The 17,134-nt window shown below is 59.4% G+C and overlaps 1 protein-coding gene across 1 annotated transcript in view; it reads left to right on the top strand.

The window, feature by feature from the left end:
* The first annotated feature begins 5,779 nt into the window (after positions 1-5,779).
* The window catches only part of NSD1 (nuclear receptor binding SET domain protein 1), a 57,461-nt gene continuing 46,106 nt past the window's right edge, over positions 5,780-17,134 (top strand). The window contains exons 1-2 of the mRNA XM_032197134.1: positions 5,780-6,191; positions 6,228-6,442. Of these exons, the coding sequence (XP_032053025.1) occupies positions 5,885-6,191; positions 6,228-6,442 (522 nt within the window). The 5' untranslated portion in view covers positions 5,780-5,884. The remainder of the gene's footprint in view (positions 6,192-6,227; positions 6,443-17,134) is intronic.

Genomic DNA, 17,134 nt, shown 5'->3' with positions numbered 1-17,134 from the left:
CAGCCCCAGCCGTGCTGGCCCCGAAGCCTGCCCGCAGCTCTCCCAGCCCCTCACCCAGGGGCTCTGCTCCCCCTCTCCCCTGGGCAGAGCCCCCCGGGGCCTGCAGACCACCAGCAGGTGTGAAACCTGCCCCGTCCCCGCTGCCTCCCTGCCCCGCCGAAGGATCCCAGCTGTCTGCTAATGTGCCAGAACCAATGCATTTAGCACAGCCCTGAATGGGGCATTCACACGCCGGAGGGCAAACTGCCCGGGCTGGCTGCCCCCCACCCCCTGGCCCCCAGGGAGCCAGCCCTGGGTAAACTCGGACCCGTGGGTGCCTGGGGATGGGGCTGTGCAGGGGATTTGCTTCCTTGGCACTTCCCTGGAAAAGGGAGATTGCAAAGGGGGGACAGGGAGGGGGATTCATCGATCCCTAATGGCACGTGGGGGTACCTCGCACCCCCTGTGCCCAGGGCTTGGGGTGGGATGGGGACAGCAGGGGTTGTAACCCCACAGGGTCTTGCTTCCTTCCCCCTTGCTGAGCACACAAGGTGAGTGTGCATCCTTGCAGTCCGTGCATTCATACCACCAGCCACCTGGTGATGTTTTTGGGGCCACCAGCCACCCGGCACTGCTTTTGGGGCCACCAGCAATGCTTTTGGGGTCCTAGCAGTGTGTCCATTCTGCTTGGGGCTGCCCCGTCCCCGGACACCCGAGCACCCCGTCCTGGTGCTGGTGGAGCAGAGCGGGCTCAGCAGCAGGGCTGGGGCAGGAGCACGGGGCTGTGGGGCTGTGGCGGGGGGCACGGGGCAGCGGAGGCGTCCCGGGGCATCCCGCAGCCCCGCAACAACTGGAGGCGGTTTTATTGTTTAACATTCCTGGTGTTTTCTGTCAGGGCTGAACCAATTGTCCTTAATCCGCCAGGCTCTGCTGGCCAAACAAGTGTGGCTGAGCCACCGGCATCCTGTCCCCACGAACAGGCCCCTTTTGTGAGGGGGATTTAGCGTGTAGCCCAGTAAATCCCACTGGTTTCCTGAGGCACCGTTCCCACACGCCATCCCCCAGCCCCGGTGCGGGGCCAGAGCCTGCCCGGGGCTCAGCCGCCTCCTGCGGGTCCCCGGGGGGTCTTGGGGTCCCTCTGGGCCCCCTCCCCAGTCTGGTGGCCGTGGGGTGGTGTGGGGGCAAGCCCCAGGGCAGGAGCAGCAGCCCCAATTCCTCATTCCAGCCCCTCTCTGGAGATGCCTTCCCTTAACGACCGGCTGTTGTAGGGCCGGGAGGTGCCCTTGTCTTTTTTTTTCCCCCTAAACAAAAGCTCTGGGATTTTATCTTGGGGGAGAATCTGGCTTTTGTGGGCTGCAGATAGCCTCTGCCCCCGGGCTGGGGTTGAGCCCCCTTCATTCCCATACCCCTGCCCCCTGCCCTCTGGGCAGCGGAGGGGAAGGGCAGAGCCCCACGGGGACAGGGGAAGGACCCACGGGGACCCACTCGGGGCCGCGTTTTCCCGTGGAGACAGCCCTGGACAGGCGGCTGCTGCCCCCCCCGGACACCCTGAGCCCCCTGAGCCCCCACCCCGGGCTCCCCCCGAGTCCATCTCGCTCCTCCCCACGCCCACGCGTGCACAGCGCCCCCCCCATCTCCCCCACGCCCCCCACCCGTGCCCCCCGTCCCGTTGCCGGTGCCGGTGCCGGTGGCGGTGGCTGTGCGGGGAAGCCGGGCTGCGAGCCCCATCTCCTGGCCGGCCGCGGCAGCTCCGCACCGGGCGGGCAGCGCCGGGAGCCCCCCCCCCAATCTGCCCGCACCCCCCCCCCCCCGGCTCCTGGGGCCGGGACGAACCCGGTGGGAGGACGGGCGGGGGGCTCGGGACGTGGTTTCCCACCCGCACCGGGCTCCGACAGCGGTGGCAGCACCTGAAGGCTGGGGGGGTGGAAGTCCCTCGGGCTGTGCTCCCCCCATGGGCTGTGCCCCCCCATGGGCTGTGCCCCCCGCCCCGATTCATGGGGGCATGGAGCTGGAGCCCCCACTGCCATGCCTTAACCCATTTTGGGGGGGGCACCATCCTGTGCCACCCCGCCTTGCCCTCTCTATGGGTCCCTGTCCCCAGCTCCTGGCTCTGGGGGTCTTGCCCCCCCCCCAAATATCCTGGGGTCGCCCCAGGCAAGGTTTTGGGGCCGCAGGCAGGTTTTTGGGGCACAGCACCCAGCAGGCAGCAGATGCGTGCGGCTCTCCCCGCCGGCACGCAACGGGGCTGAGCCCAGCCCGCCGCCCCGCTCCCATCCCCGGCGGTTTCCCGAGCTTCTTCCCCACCCCACGGGGGGGAAAGGGGCCTCCGGGCAGGATGCTCCCCTCTCTCCTCTCCCCTCTCCTCTCCTCCTCTGCTTCCTTCCTCCCCCGGCCGGGCCAGCCCTCCTCCTGCCCGCCGCAGCGCCTTAACCCTTTCGCCCGCGCTCGCCGGCCATGCGCCAACCCCGCGGCCCCGGCCCTTTGTGCTGGGCCCCGCGCTGCTCCCCGGGGCCATGATGCATCCCCCGGCCTCCATCCCACCCTGCTGTCCTCTGCAGGAGCCTCTCCAGGCATCCCCCTGGGATCGGGCAGCCGCGGCTCGGCCGCCTGCTCCTGATGGCCGCTTGGCCTCAGTGGCGGTGCGGGGAGCCGAGCGGGTGAAGCCGGCCACCGGGGAGGCCCCACCGGGGAGGCCATACCGGGGAGGCCTCACCGTGCTCCCACCGGGCCCGCAGACAAAGCCCCGCGGGGTCTCAGCCCCTACAGCACGCATCCAGGCGGCAGCGCCGCGGCCCCGGTGCCGTTTGGCAGCTCCATGGCTGGAAGAGAGGAGCCGGGAGGGGGCCGTGCTGCGGGGGCGGCGGCACGGCGGGAGCGGGATCGAGCTGTGGCGGCCCCGGCCCTGCTCCCCGTCGTGGCCGTGGGGATGGATCGGGTGCTGGGATTGCGAGTAGGGGGCTAGAGATGTGCCCCCAGCCATCGGGGTGCTGCTGCCTGGGGGTTTCAGCCCCTGCCCAGCAGCGTCCCATGGGGTGAGGTGGTGGCCGCGCTGCGTGGTTGTGAGCTCAGCCCCCAGCACGTGGGGGGCACTGCGAGGTGCCCAGCCTGCAGCCCCCAAATCTCCCCGGTCAACCAGTGCTATAACCAGCATGAGAGGAGATGGTAACAGCCAGTGGCCTGCACGCAGCCCCCATTTTGTGGGGACACCCCTCGACCTCGTCCCCACACCACGGCCGCCCCCATTCACCAGGCACCCCAGTGCTAGGGCAGGCTGCGTGGCCACGAGCTGCTGCGGGTGCTCTCATCCTGCACCGAGCCCTGCCCGCCCCGGGGGGGGGGGGGGTTCTAAATAAAACCTCCTGCTTCATTTCGGGACGGAAACGCACGTGACAGGTCTGAGCAGGAAGGAGGGAAAGTCGGCTGCCTGGGCCCCGCGTGCCGAGGGTGCGGCTGCCGCGGGCTGGGCCGCCCCGAGGGAGCCGGGTGGCACGGGATCGCTCCCTGCCGGCACGGGCTGGGTGTCCGCACAGCAACACCGGGCACGGTGTGGGCACGGCATGGGCACGGCTCCCACAGCGGCACCGAGGCCGGCCAAGCCCCACGGCGGCGGGCCGTCGGCGGTACAAACAACCACAAGCCGAGCCTCCGGCCGTGGCGCTTCCTGCCAAGTCACTCCACCCTCCGTGGGTGTGCTGCAGCGAGACCCAGCGCCGCGGCGGTGTCACGCCGAAGTGGGGACACCGGGACGGGGACCTCGGTGTGGCACCGATGGGGATAGGGTGGTTGCAGCGGGATGGTGCCCACCAGGACGTGGGCACCGCGGGGTGAACTGCGTGCCCGAGGGCCAGCAGCGAGCGTGGGCAGGGAGGCGGCCGGGCGTGAGGCCGGGTGCGAGGCCGTGCCGTGCCCGCGCTGTGGGTCAGGATCCATTTGCTGTGGTTTATTCATGACAGGGCGCTCCGTGCAGGGCGTTATTTACACCGGGGCATTATTTACACCAGGGCTGGCCGCACCGGGCAGCGAGCGTGCCCGCAGGCTGCCGGCATCCCCGGTGCCCCCTCGGGGGAACGAACCCCCAAAACGGCAACCCCGGGGCCGGCCGGGAGGGCACCGCGCCCCCCCCCCCCCGCGGCCCCCAACCTCCCTCCGGGCACCCCGGGGGGGTGACAGCCGGGCCCTGCCCCCCGGCGCTGCCCGGGGAACCCAGCCCCATCCCGGCGCTGCCCCCCGCCGGGCCGCCGCTGTCTCCCCCCCCCCCCCCTCCGCACCCCCCCGTTGCCGGTGCGGCGGCGGCGTGGCGTGGCTCGGCGCCCGGCCCCGCTCCTCGCCGCTCGCGGTGGCGGAGACCCCGGCCCCGGCAGCAGGAGGTAGCGACGGAGCCGCCGCCGCTGCCCGCCCCGGGGGGGTGGTGGTGGATGCACGGGGAACCGGGAGTGGGGGTGTGGGGGGGGGGGCGCTCGGTGGCGGCGCTCGGAGGGCGGCGGGGAGCGAGGGAGCGGCGCTGCCCGCCCGGCATCGCGGAGCCGGCCGGGGACCCGCTAAGGCCGCGGCCTCCCGGCGGGGCGAGGCCCCGGTACGAGCCCGGTGGAACCGGGAGGTGGGTGGGTGGGGTGGGGGGAGGCAGCGGGCGGGCGGGGAGCGGGGCGAGGCGGACAATAGCGGGGGGAAGGCGGCGGCGGAGCCCCGCGGCCCCCGGCCCGGTGCTGTGCGGCCGCCCCGCGGAGGGTTGGGCTGCCGGGGTCGGGGCCGCAGGGCCCGGCCGCCTCCATTTTGTTGGCGCCCGCTCCGCCGCCGCTCCCCGCAGGACCGGGGTGGACCGTGGGGGTGGGTGTGGGTGTACTGGGTGGGGGGGGGGGGAACCGGGGGCAGCGAGGCCCGCAGGTGAGGCACGACCGCAGCGCACGGGGCCGGGCCATACAACCGCAGCCCGGCCCGGCCCGGCTCGGCTCGGCTCGGGGCCGCCCGGTGCCCGCCGCCACCTAAGATGGAGGCGAGGGCGCGGGGCCGGCCGGGGGCCGCCATGTGCGCGGGGCCGGGCCGGGCCGTGCCGGGCCGCAGGTGGGAGCGGGGCCGGGCGGGCGGCCGCTGGCACCGGGCGGGCCGGGGGGGGGCAGCACTGAGCGCCCCCTCCCCTCCCCCCCCCCCCCCCACCACCAGCCCCGGCCCCGGGGAGTGGGGGGGGGGGGGGGGTCCGGGATGGGGGGGGAGGGGGGGGGGGGCCCGGGGGAAGGGGGGGGGCGCACGGGGAAGGGGGGGGGCGCGGGCGCGCGCTGATTGGCCGCCGCCGAACCCCCCCCCCCCCGGAGCGGGCGCGCGCGTGGGGCGCGCGCCGGCGGGATGGCGGCGGCGTCGGGAGCGCGCATGCGGGGGAGGGAGGTGGAGGAGGAGGAGGAGGAGGAGGAGGAGGAGGGAGGCGGCGGAGCGGCGCTGGCGGGGCCTGGCCGGGCCGGGTCGGCGCGTCTCCTCCCGATCGGCCCGCAGCGGGGGCAGGCGGCGAGCCGGCCGCGGCGGCCGCAGGTGAGCGCTGCCCGGCGGAGCGAGAAGGGCTGAGCAGAGCCGAGCTGAGCCGAGCCGGGCCGGGCCGGGCCGTGCCGAGCCGAGCCGGGCGGCGGGCCTCGAGCCCGGGCCTAGCGCGGCGGAGGCCGGGCAGCCGCCTGCCTGCCTGCCCGCCCGCCCGCCGAGCCCAGCCGAGCCGAGCGGGCCCCGGGCGCGGCTGCCATTTTGTGTCGGCGGCCGGGGCTGACCCCATTGTGCTGTGCCCGCAGGTGGATGCCCGCCGCCCGGCATGGAGCAGGCCTGCGAAGTGAGCCGCCGCAGCTGCCTCGTCCCCTTCGGCACCTCGCTGGCGGCCGCCGAGCCCAAGGGCGGCCCGTTCGGCGAGGCCCGCGGCCCCGAGCCGCCCGCCATGCAGCTGGCGGCCGCCAAGCCCGTGTACGGCCAGGACCCGTCGTCCTGCTACATCCCGCTGCGCCGGCTGCAGGACCTGGCCTCCATGATCAACGCCGAGTACCTCGGCGGCGCCGCCGACGGCGCTGAGGCCCTGCCCGACCCCGGCTCGCCGCCCCCCCGCGGCCCCGGGGACCCGCCGGGAGGCGCCGACGGCCCCGGCCCGGCTGCGGACGGGGCCCCCCCGACCTTCCCGTTGCTCCTCCCGGACGGGGAGGACGAGGAGGAGGAGGAGGACGAGGAAGAGGAGGAGGAGGGGGAAGAAGGCGCCGAGACGCCGGAGGAGGAGGAGGACGAGGAGGAGGAGGAGGACGACGACGAAGAGGAGGAGGAGGACGAAGACGAGGAGGCCGCCGGCGGTGCCCGGGAGCGGGCCGCGGCGGAGCAGAGCCGTGCGGGGCCGCAGCGGGGCCCCGGCAGCCCGGAGCCGCCGCCCCGCCTGCAGCGAGCCGAGCTGCCGCTGCTGGACGGCGGGGGGGACAAACCCGAGCCTTCCGCCACGGCGGCCCTGCAGCTCGTAAGCACCGGGAGAGGGGGGAGCGGGAGGAGAGGAAAAAAGAAGAAGCAGCAGCGGCAGCAGCAGCAAAACGAGGAGGGAAGGGAGGGAGGCAGGAGGCGAGGGGGGGAAGCCGGGGCTCCATTTTGCGGGGGCCGGCGCGGGCCCGCTGCTGGCAGCTGACATCTTCGGGCGGCCGCTGGCAGCCATCTTGCCGCGGGGACAGTTTTGACACCAGCGCGGCCGCCGGGCCCGGGCCGTGCCCCGTGTCACGGCGTCACCTTCACCGCGGGGCTCCGGGGCTGCCCCCCAGGACACCTCACGGTGTTTTTCCCCGTCGTTGACATCGGTCCTTGGCGGGAGCAGGATGCTCGCAAAGTTGTGCCAGAGGTTTTGTGTTGTTTTGTTTTTTTTTTTTTCGTCCCCGTTACCAGCTTGTTTCCTGGTGCGCTTAATGATGTCAAGGAGAGGAGACCTTTCTCCTCTCTTAGCATCTCTTTTTTAATTTTTTTTTTCCTGCTCTATCAGCCTGCGCTCTTTGTTTGGGTTAGCGCAAGTTGCCCAAGCTGCAGACTTTCCCGATTGCTAGGGAGGGGCTGTGGCATGGCCTCGCTGATCTCGCCTGGGAGGCCTTGCCCGTTACTCGGGCAGGCTTTTTCTTTTTTTTTTTTTTTTGGTTCTTTCTAATCTCACCCTGCGCTCACAAATTCCATTAGCTGGTTTTCAGATGTGCTTAATGAGCAAAGCTGGTCCAGGCCTTAGAGTGCTGATGGTGGTTAGAGGCACATGACGCGTGTGTACAACTCATTTTTGAACGCAAGCGTAACTTTTGACTGGTTTCATCGCTGAGTTGGGGTTCATCGAGTTGAGGTTCATCATTTATACATACATACCCTCTAAATATATTTAAGCTCGTAGAGATCTTGAATATTTTAAAAACATTTTTGTAAACTTAAGTGGCCTTACTCTGGGTTTAAAGTACTATTTGATGCTGAGATTTGGAAATCAACTCTCGTGACAACGCTGACCTCTGAAACTGTTTCGCTCTTTCTCATTGCAGTATAGCCGCTGATGCCAGGCAGATGCTACTGGTGCATGCAGCATTTTTGGGGAAAAAAAAAAAAAACGCTTGCTTTCACTTGTGTTCATTTGGGAACCTGTGCGTTTCTGCTGTGAGAGATGCGGGACCACTTGTCAGTGAGTGCCCATAGAAGGGCTGATTGCAGCACGGTGCTGAAAGCAGCTGAGTTTGTTTAAGGCACTGCCAGGCTCAGCTCTGGCTCACGGATCCTTTGGCGTGTTTCTTTGGGAGAATTGTCTCCTTGTGGAGACCCCACCTTCGGTGCTGTGGGGTGAGAGGCTGCTGTCAGCGGGAGGTCTGTACGTAAACGGAGCCTTGTTTTTAAGAGTAAAGCAGGGATCTCAGCTGCCATGTGCTCAGTGATGCGGTTGTGGGAGGGTCTCACGTTGTAAACAGAAGCTCGCAGAGGTACTTTCACAACACTTGCTTATACTATCAGTGGCTTTTACTACGTGCACCGCAGAGCTGCAGCTTTGTGCAGCGAGAACACTTTTAGTGATTGAGCCTGTTATTTGAATACGCAATGAAGGGTTGACTTTTCAGGGAAGCTGCCATCCTGTCTGCCATAGTATGACATTAACCTCGCTGAATTGTTCTGCTGACTTTAAAACACAGCTGCATTCAGGGGAAAAAAAAAAAAGGCATAAAAAAGAAAAGCGTATTGGAGACAGCTTGGGATCCTTCTCTCCTTGAGCCTTGCATTCTTCTGTTGATAAGGCCGTGCAAGTTGTGCCAGCGCTCGCCCATTTTAGCTCTGCTGTTCATGGGATGGGAAGCGCTAGAGATTTTTGTCTGTGCCAGGTTGCCAATGAGATGGTTAAATCGTGTAATTGTTGAACATGGCGTGGCAGCTTGGAATAACCAGGCTTGCCCTAGGAACCCCATTCATGTAGGCATTTAATTCCCGTCTCATTTGTATTCGGGTAGCTCGAGTCAGCTGTCTTTGAGAGCCTGCTAAAACTTGAAAAAAAAAAACAACAAACAAAACCAAACAAACCTAACAACAAAATAAAAAACCAGGAGCTCTGCACTGCTATTTTTAGGGTGACTTGTCATAGCTGGGCTACTCTTTCAGATAATCCCATTTACCCAGCCCGACGTGGGTCTCCTGCACTTTATAGCAGGACTTTGAGCTTTTATTTGCCAAGCTAAGGGCTCTGAGTGTGTGCCCACTGCTTCCTCACTCCCTGTTTTGCCAGGAGGAAAGCCTGCCTGCATCTCAGCCCTCTGAGCGCTGACATTCAGCTGCCCATCAGACCCTTGCAAGCTTTCGGGTTTGGCCGGATCGTTAGGAGCTTTGAAAAGGCTCATTTCCAAAATGTCAAGGGTGCTTCCAGCAGAAGGGCCAGCAGTTGGCTCGGCTTTTAGTGGGATGCAAAGGCCAGCATTCAGGCAGCGCCTCCGGGCAGGCGGGGTGGCAGGCAGGTATTGTTTTGCAGCGGGATGTTAATAGCCCTGGCCTCTGGTTGCTCTGGGGTGGCAGCAGGCAGGGGACGGGGCGCCCAGGTAGCATTCAGGTGTAAAGTGGGATGTGCATATGCCGAAGTTGTTGTAACTGCCACCTTAATCTCGGTTAAGCGTGGCTCAAACTCTCCTCCGAGCTGGCAGCAGCTACTGCCAGGTTTTGTGCTGGAGGGAAACAAATGGCAGCGGCCGTTATTGGGGCTATTGTTTGTGCTCCAGAAGTGACAATGCAGTGACTGCTGGCAGCTGATGGCGTGCTCCGTTCTGAACGTGGCGTTAATGTTGGGTCAGAGCCATTCAAATTGAAACGAGGGACTTTTTCTCTTTACATTTTCTCTCCTTTATCAGCTTGAACTTGTCTTTAGCACTTCCCTGGCCTTTGGGAGTTGCAGGGGTCCTGTGACAGCCTTGTGCAGAGCTGGATGGGGACTGGGACCCAGAATCTGCCTGCTGGGGAGGGGGCGTGCAGCCACAGAGCAGCCCCCTGAGCGCTGCCCGTCCTGTGGGGACTCTGCTGCTGCGGTACTGGAGCAGGTGGGCTTGCTCCTGGCACGCCTCTCGTGCTGGAGCAGCGCATTTTTAGCGAAGTTTGGGACCATATTACTTTGCTTTCGCTTTGCCAGTTGTTGATTTTTTTAATTGCTACCCACAAAGTATGTCGGAGCCGTTTGGTTTGCAGAGCTGAGCACTTGAAAGCTGAGAGTTCTTGGATTTAAGTACGCTCGTGCTGCTCTTGTGCATATATCTGTGTTATGCAACGCGCGGGCTTGGGTTGTGCGTTCGCAGGCTGTTTTTCCCCAAAATCCTGGTGGCTTCAGGCTGCGGGGTGTTCAGAGCTTGGAGGGGGAAACTCGCCCAGTGTTGCTTGTCGTTGTCATACAGGTGCTGGTGTTGTCCCATTTCACTCTGGGAGTGTGATGCTCTTGTAATGGAAGCGGGGAAATGAGACCCAGGGAAATCAGGAGCCAGGTCCTTCATCTCTGAAGGTGGCTGCTTCCAGTGACTGGATGCATGAAATGAGTGGGGGATGCATGAAATGAGTAGGGCATGCGTGTAGGGCCGCTGGGGGTTGGATTTACCAGAACCACACCACATGCAACACGCGCAAGATGTTTAAAATACTGCAGGCTCGCAGAGTCGTCTCCTTAAGCCTGGAATTAATCCATAATAAACTTGCAACTTCTGTTGCAGCTGTGGGAAAGTTCTCCTGTTACAAAGTGTTTGTGTCCCTGTGTATGGGTTACTGAGGTTCTCCTTTATTGACAGGCTTCTCTAGTGCCGTTTCTCCCTTGGCTAGAAGTGAAGGAACCCCTGCCACGTGATGCTTGCTGTTCCTGTAAACATTTCTGAAGGCATCTCCTACTACGCTCTGTTGGTTTGTGGTACAGGTAACTGCTGGTAATGGCAGATCCCTGAGATAGAAGAGGCACTGCAGCAGTTCAAGCAGGGAACGTAAATTTCCTTGGGCAGTTGGCATCTTCCTAGTGGGGAAATCGATCCCGTTTGGCTGGCTGTGCCTCCCGTGAGCCTCGCCTGCTGCTGGAGAGGCTGGGTTCTCCCTGCAGCGCTGTCCCCGTGCGTCTGGCTTCAGGCACCCCTCTGCCAATGCCACTGTGCTGCTGGGAAGGATTTATTTCTTCTCAGAAAGCACGGAGCTGGATCTCACCTGGCTGCAGAGCTGGTCCCACGGGGCGAGGGCTCCCCTGTGCAGGGAGTCCAGGGAGTGTTTATTCCAGTATGTGGCCGTGATGGCTCTTTTTGTTTTGTTTGTGTCTGTTTTCTAATCGAATATTAGGTTGTGTTTGTGTGTGCGGTGTTACTGAAATAGCCTGGCTTCTGTAGGAACCCGGGTAGTCTGGGTACCTGTAGTGCGATGTGCAGCCTGGGTGACAGATGCCTCCCCTGATCTTATGGGGCTATGCGGATCTCTAAAGCTGTGTGCAAATAGCAAGAGCAGAGGTGTTTTGGACAGTCTGGAAGGTGTGGTTTCGCAGAATAAAATGTCAAAAGCCTCTCTCACTTCTGCTTTCTAAATTATTAAAAAAAAAAAAAAAAGCTTAGGTAAGAGAGACTTGGTTCAGGCAATGTCCCAGTTAATGCGCTTTCTATAGTCATAAATAATTAGTCAAAACTTAGTCGAGTCTTTAGTTGTTGTTGAAGTCGTTGCCAGAGGAGTGTAGGCTTCACCTGGCTGACTGGATTTCGGTTCTGGCCTGTACAAAGCGTGTACGTGGTACATCCCTGCTGCCCTGGGGAAACGTCCAGCAGCAGCACAGCTGCCTTCCATGGCTGCTTTTCCGAGCACGGGCTGCCTCCTTTTGGCATTGACGTGCTGCTGACTTCTAGACAAGTGCGTCTCCCAGACCTTGAACTCTTTTGTAAGGTTTTGTGTTGTCAGGGCACGATGATGCCGGCTCTGTTCGTCTAAACCCCTGCTGGAACTAGCAGTGGTGGCTGGGTTTGGATCTTACTGCAGTTCTTGACCCCAGGGCAAAATATTCCTGTTGTGCTTGGAGCCTCGGGTTTGTTGATTGCCTCGTGCACGTACAGCAGCTTCTGCAGACCTCGGTGCTTCCCACCTCCAGAAGTGGGGTTAAACTGTGCAGCGTGTACAGATGATTAGTTTTTTAATTTCCCCGTGTTAACTGAACGAATCTGTAGCTCACTGAAGAGATGTCAACTCTGAACGTGACTATAATAAGCTACTTAAGCCCCAAGAAAAGAAGGGATATTTTCCGAATGATTACTGAGACAGTGCGTCTTAAAAAGACTTCATTAACTCAAAAATTAGTGTTTTAACTTTCGTTGCATATTCTAAGCAACAACTTCTGTTTCTCTTGTCCGTGATGGACAACTTCTTGTGCATAGCCACTTTCTTTTTTTTCTCTTCTTTTTTTTTTTTTAAGTCAGTTGCTTTTGCGTTTGGGAGGTCGCAGGGACTAGAAACACATGTAGAACGAAACTCAGAATCCAGGGGGGGAACGTCCTGGAAGAATTTTTCTAAAATAAATACCAAGTTAATGTCACTTCTGATACCAGGAAAAAATGACATATGTTTTGTTCTGTCTGCACGGAGCCATCTGTGCTGCGCAGTGCGGTCTTTGCTTAGTGAAATGAGAGTTAAATCCTTTATGGTGGTGAAGGCATTGCCAGGATTTCCAAGTTAATGGGTGGAAAAGGTCTGTAAGAGAGTCTGCTTTGAATTAGAGCAGCAGTTTTCAACCTCTATTGATTTGTCCACCCCTGAACACTTCCCAGGTGCCGAGTCTTGCATGGAGAGCTCAGACCTACCCACAGCAGCCCCGCTGTCTTTTACGCAGCTCCGTGGCATCGCGGTATTTTTCTGCAGACGGCTGAGCAGCAGAACCCACTGTGAGTGTTTGTGGCACCAAATTTGGTGCCGAGCAAAACCTGAGAGGGGCCACGTGGCTGCTGGGCGCCCGGCGAGGGCTGCACCGTGCCCTGGTGAAATATTTCCCAGGAGCTGTAAATGTGCGCGGTGCCCCGGGTGCTGCTCTGGTCAGCAGCTACGAGGTGTGGTGGTGCCATCCAAAATGTGTTGGGGCTTTTTGGCTGCTCTGCGGGGTCCTGACCACCAGGTTCCCAGTGGGGCAAAGTGAAAGGTGCTGCCATGAGTGGGAGGCAGAGGCTGGTGCCTCTCTGCTCGTTGTTTTTACTGAATTAGGAGGCTGGTCCTTTGTGGCTGCCCACAGGGGCTTCTGCAGCAGTGGCTGGATGTCCCACCAAGGTGAGGCTGCCTTGGTGTGCAACACTCTGATGTGCATCCCAAAGCTCTGGTGAGTCCAGGAGTAACCCCAGAGAGATGGGAAAGCATCCACTAAAGCTGACACATTGCCATTAAGATCGCATCAAGCTTTCCCTCACCCACATCTTTAGGACCTATGGCAAAAATAACTAGGAGCAGAGTCCTGCGGTGCCATCTCTTGCCCAGCAGTTGCAGGTGAGCTGTCCTGGCCAGAAGGCTTTCGCTTGCATCTCTAGCACAGCACGAGCTGCATCTCTACCGATTTAACCACAGCTTCTCCAGGCTCTGGTTATGGCCAGAGCTGCGTGTGCCCCACAGACGAGTGGCAGGGCCTTTTAGTGCCACGGGGTGAGCACTGCTTCGATGTGCGTGGTGCCACAGGGCATGCAGTTCTCCTGGGGACACAGCTGGTGCTGGGAGCTGTGGGATCAGGCAGCCAGCCTGTGGTCCTGGGGGCTCCTTCCAGGCCCCCCCCGTGCTCTCCAGGCCACCAGCAGTTGGGGTGTCAGCCCCGGGAGGCAGCTGCTGGTCCCCGAGCAGGGCTTTTGGTGTTGGTTCTCACAGGGAGCTTGTCCTGAGGGCTACAGGTGGTGTCAGGCGGTCGTGAGCACACATTGACACTGCTCTGGTCTTGAGGAAAAACAAACAGTTTTATTGGTAATAAAACAGAGTCATTCCTGTTAGCTTTCGGGCACCTGTTGGGAGCCCTGTGCTGGGGACCAACATTTCACCTGTAAGCGTGCGGGATTGTTTTATTGTGCATGCACAACCAGCAGAGGGGAGCTGTAGAGAGCAGCCCAACACGGTGTGACGTACTCATTAAAGAATGTTTTTTTAAAAACTAAATGGAGAATAATTCCTTGCACAGCGGGGTCTCAGGACACTGGCAATCTCCAGCTTTTCCCATCTCAATCAGGGCCCTCGCTGCTGAGCACCCAGCGAGGCTCTGGTCCCGAGTCCTCCTTGAAGCTTCCACACTCGTTTTGTTCAGCAAGAGTGTATTAATGGCATTAATTAATACACTCCCACTATTAGTGGAGAGATAGAAACCTGCCGGTTGCCTAACGCACAAAGGGCGAGGAGCAGGCTGATTATCTCCTGTTAATAGTTCCTGTGCCTGCCCTGGTGCTGGTTTGTTTGGTTTTCCCAAACACCTGCTCAGACACTTGCTGTTCTGGGCAATGCCCTGACCGCCCACAGGTTAATTAGCAGCAGGGAAACAAATCAGATTCTTCTCGGCTTGTTGGCTGGCCTCGGTATGAACGCGAGTACGTGAGAAGCTGGATCCACAGCGTAAGGGTTAAGGAGCTTCTCTGAAGCGTAGGTCTGTAGGACGTGCTGACTGAAGCACGAACCTTCCTCGGGGCACGAGCCAGAGCGCGAGCACCAAGAAAAGAGTAAACACGAGTGTGTCGCCCTGCTGGGGTGCAGAATTTTTGGAACTTCAGCAAAAGCAGGTGGAACTTGAAAAGTTTGACGTGAGCATAACATCTTTTTTGTTTGTTTGGAAAAACGTTTCGATGGTTTGCGCGCCGGGCACCTGCTGGCCTAGAGGAGGTGGTGGCTTTGTGTAAGTCGCATTTTCGGGCTGTGGATAACAAATTGGGGTTTTGTTCCTCCTCCTCCTGTGGGCAAGTCATGATTTCTGCGGGAAATGACACTTGAAAGCCCTAGTTGGATGTTGCTTTTAAAGAAGACCCTGGAATTATATTAAAACCCCAAAGTGGGGGTAGTTCCACGGTCAGTGTAACCCAAGCTCCCAATTTCTAGCTGTTAAGGCTCTAATTCACTCCTTGCATTGTGTACGTGCTGTTCTCTGGGCCTGCTTCCTTCTGGTTACAGCCTGTCATGAAGCTCACACTTTATTTACATACACAGATGAGAATAACCAAGTTTAACGTTTGCACCATTTGAATCTGGCTTTCATTTCATGGATTTTGAAACCTAATTTCTGAAAAGGAACGTTGCATTTACTGGACGTCTTGCTTGTAAACAGTCTGACAGTGTAACCAAACACAAAAATAAGGCTGAAAAGAGGGCAGATCTGATGACCTGGTTTCAGTTTGTGTATTTTTTTTTTTCTAGTTCACTGATAGAAGAAAGTATTTGTCAATAATGACTTCTTTGTGAGACTTCACGAGGTTCTGGTAATGCCTGCAGTCCCTCCCTTTCTTGAAACAGTGCGGGTAGAAGAAGCCAAATTTAAAGAGAGCTCAGTTTATCCTTTAAAACGTATGCAGATAAGCAAGTGTGAGCGTTCCCAGGAGTAACTTTTCTTCTGCTTCAGGCTCCTGGCAGTGGTTTGAAATCTCAGTGTCTGTGGGTTTTTCTCCACTGCGTAACCCGGGTGAGTCTGTGCCCCTTCCCTCCCTCTTCCCCCCTTCTCCCTCCAGTCTTGCTGTCAGACCCATTTCTGGTTACCACGATGCTGAAGTGTCAAAGCTTTGTATTGTACTGCCATTCTATTCAAATCGTAAAAATGATTAAACCATTAACAAAGTGTTGAAACAGAGATGCTGTCACCCCGTCATCTTCTGTCTGAGCCTTGGTGTTCTCACATCAGTGTGCTCTTCATTTAAATACCTACATTTATATCTCCTGAACTCGAAACGGTTGCTTCAGGATGCATGAACTACCCAATGCAATGCAATCAGCTCTCTTTATTTTAACCTTTTACGGCAGTTTGGACATGAATTTGTACAATTTGCATTTGTAGGCTGCCACCCTGGGCAAGTGTACTACGGGCTGGCCAAAGACAGCACAGGCACACAGATCCCAGCCGTCTGGCTGGGATCATAACCCCCGCTGCATTTTCAGCTAGTGAATATTTAATTAGCGAGTATTGAACACTTCTTTGTGGTGATGGTCCCAGATAAGAGGCGGCATACTTTTTCGGGCGTGAATGTAGGTCAGGTGCCGTTGCCCTCGCCGCTGTGCTGGAGCCAGAGGGGGCTGGCACAGCGTGGTCGGGACACGTGCCCTGCACACTCCCTGCGTGCTCCCCTTGACCTGTGTGGTGCTGTGAGGTTGATCTGAAGCCGTCCTACCCCCAGCCATCCTACCCCGAGCAGCACCACGCTCTGGCCGTGCCTTTCCAGCAGTCCTCTTCTCATTTCCACGTTCAGGTCAGAGCTTGCCATAAAGCGACGTGCCGGTGTGATTGCCCCGGCGAGGGCGGTGATGGTTTCACCATACAGGTGTTGTGGTTTGTGTGTTGTTTTTTTTTTTTTTTTTTTTCACTCCCTCGGCTGGGCTCAGCCCTTCCCCGAGCTGGGTGAGCCCCGTGAGCGCTCTGACAGCCCAGCTCTACCTGCGCCAGCATCCCTGCTCCCACCTGGGAAGGCTTCGCAGCCCGTGTGCTTTGTAGTGCCACTTTGTACTGAGGAAACTTTGACCTCTTTTTGCTCGGTTTCAAATGCTTCCTGAGCTGTGAAGTAGATATAATTCATTTTTCTTTCCATTTTCTGCTTTTTAACAGATTTGGTTTTGATTTCAGAAAAGCTGAGTTAAAAAGCAAGAGTCTCCTAATGGGAATTCATTTTCGGCTTCATCACAAGCAGCTATTAATTACCATTCTTGACTTTTTTCTTTAACATTTTGTTCTTAATCTCATCTCCTCCTTATCTTTTTCATGCAACATATTCACATACAAAGATTATTTCCCACGTCCCGGCGTCTTCCCTTCTATCTGTATTCATTCATTTCTCGCTGCACGAGTGCTGGAGCTGAAAGGCAAAGAACAGGGAGTGGGTTGCTCAGGGGTGGGAGGGCGGAAGGGAGCCCAGGAGAAGGGCAGTGGTAGAAGTCTTATTTTTGATTGTCTCTGACTGTGAGGAGGAGTCACTGTCTACCAGCTGCAGTCCTGGTTAGAGGATCTGGAGCCCATGGGGATGGCAGCTGGGCAGAGCAGGACACAAGGACGAAGCTGAGCTCAGAGGGCTGAGATTTTAAGGCAAAGCCGAGCATCTTTGCTGTAAGCTAACTCAGTGATTGGAAGAGGAACAGAATATCGGCCTGAGCTTGCCTGGAGGGAAGCACCAACTTGTGAAAGCTCCCGAGCTCTTTCTTGCAGTGCTTCCAGGCTGGTTCTGGAGGTGCTTTAACAGCAGGTTTGTGCCCCAGGTGCTGCCCCTCTTTAGTGAGGGCAGAAGGTGGGGAAAGGGCAGGATTTGGGGATTGCCGTGTCCTCGGTGTGGCACGTGGGATGCCAGCTGTGGGCTGGCTGTGGTCCAGGCAGCCCCAGGGACATTCAGGTGTCCTCTGTGCCCCGGCTTTGTTTGGTTGGCAGCTCTTGGCTGGGTCAGCACCAGCGGGGTACCTGGGGTGGGTTGGCAGCAGGTGAACTTGTCGTTTCCTCCTCTTCAGGAAAAAAACTCAGTATCACTGAGCTTTAAAGGAAAAA

The sequence above is a fragment of the Aythya fuligula genome, chromosome 14 (genome assembly GCF_009819795.1).
Source record: "Aythya fuligula isolate bAytFul2 chromosome 14, bAytFul2.pri, whole genome shotgun sequence".
NCBI classification, from domain to species: Eukaryota; Metazoa; Chordata; class Aves; order Anseriformes; family Anatidae; genus Aythya; species Aythya fuligula.
Note: the sequence above shows the minus strand (reverse complement) of the source record. Positions and strands in the feature narration are given on the sequence as shown.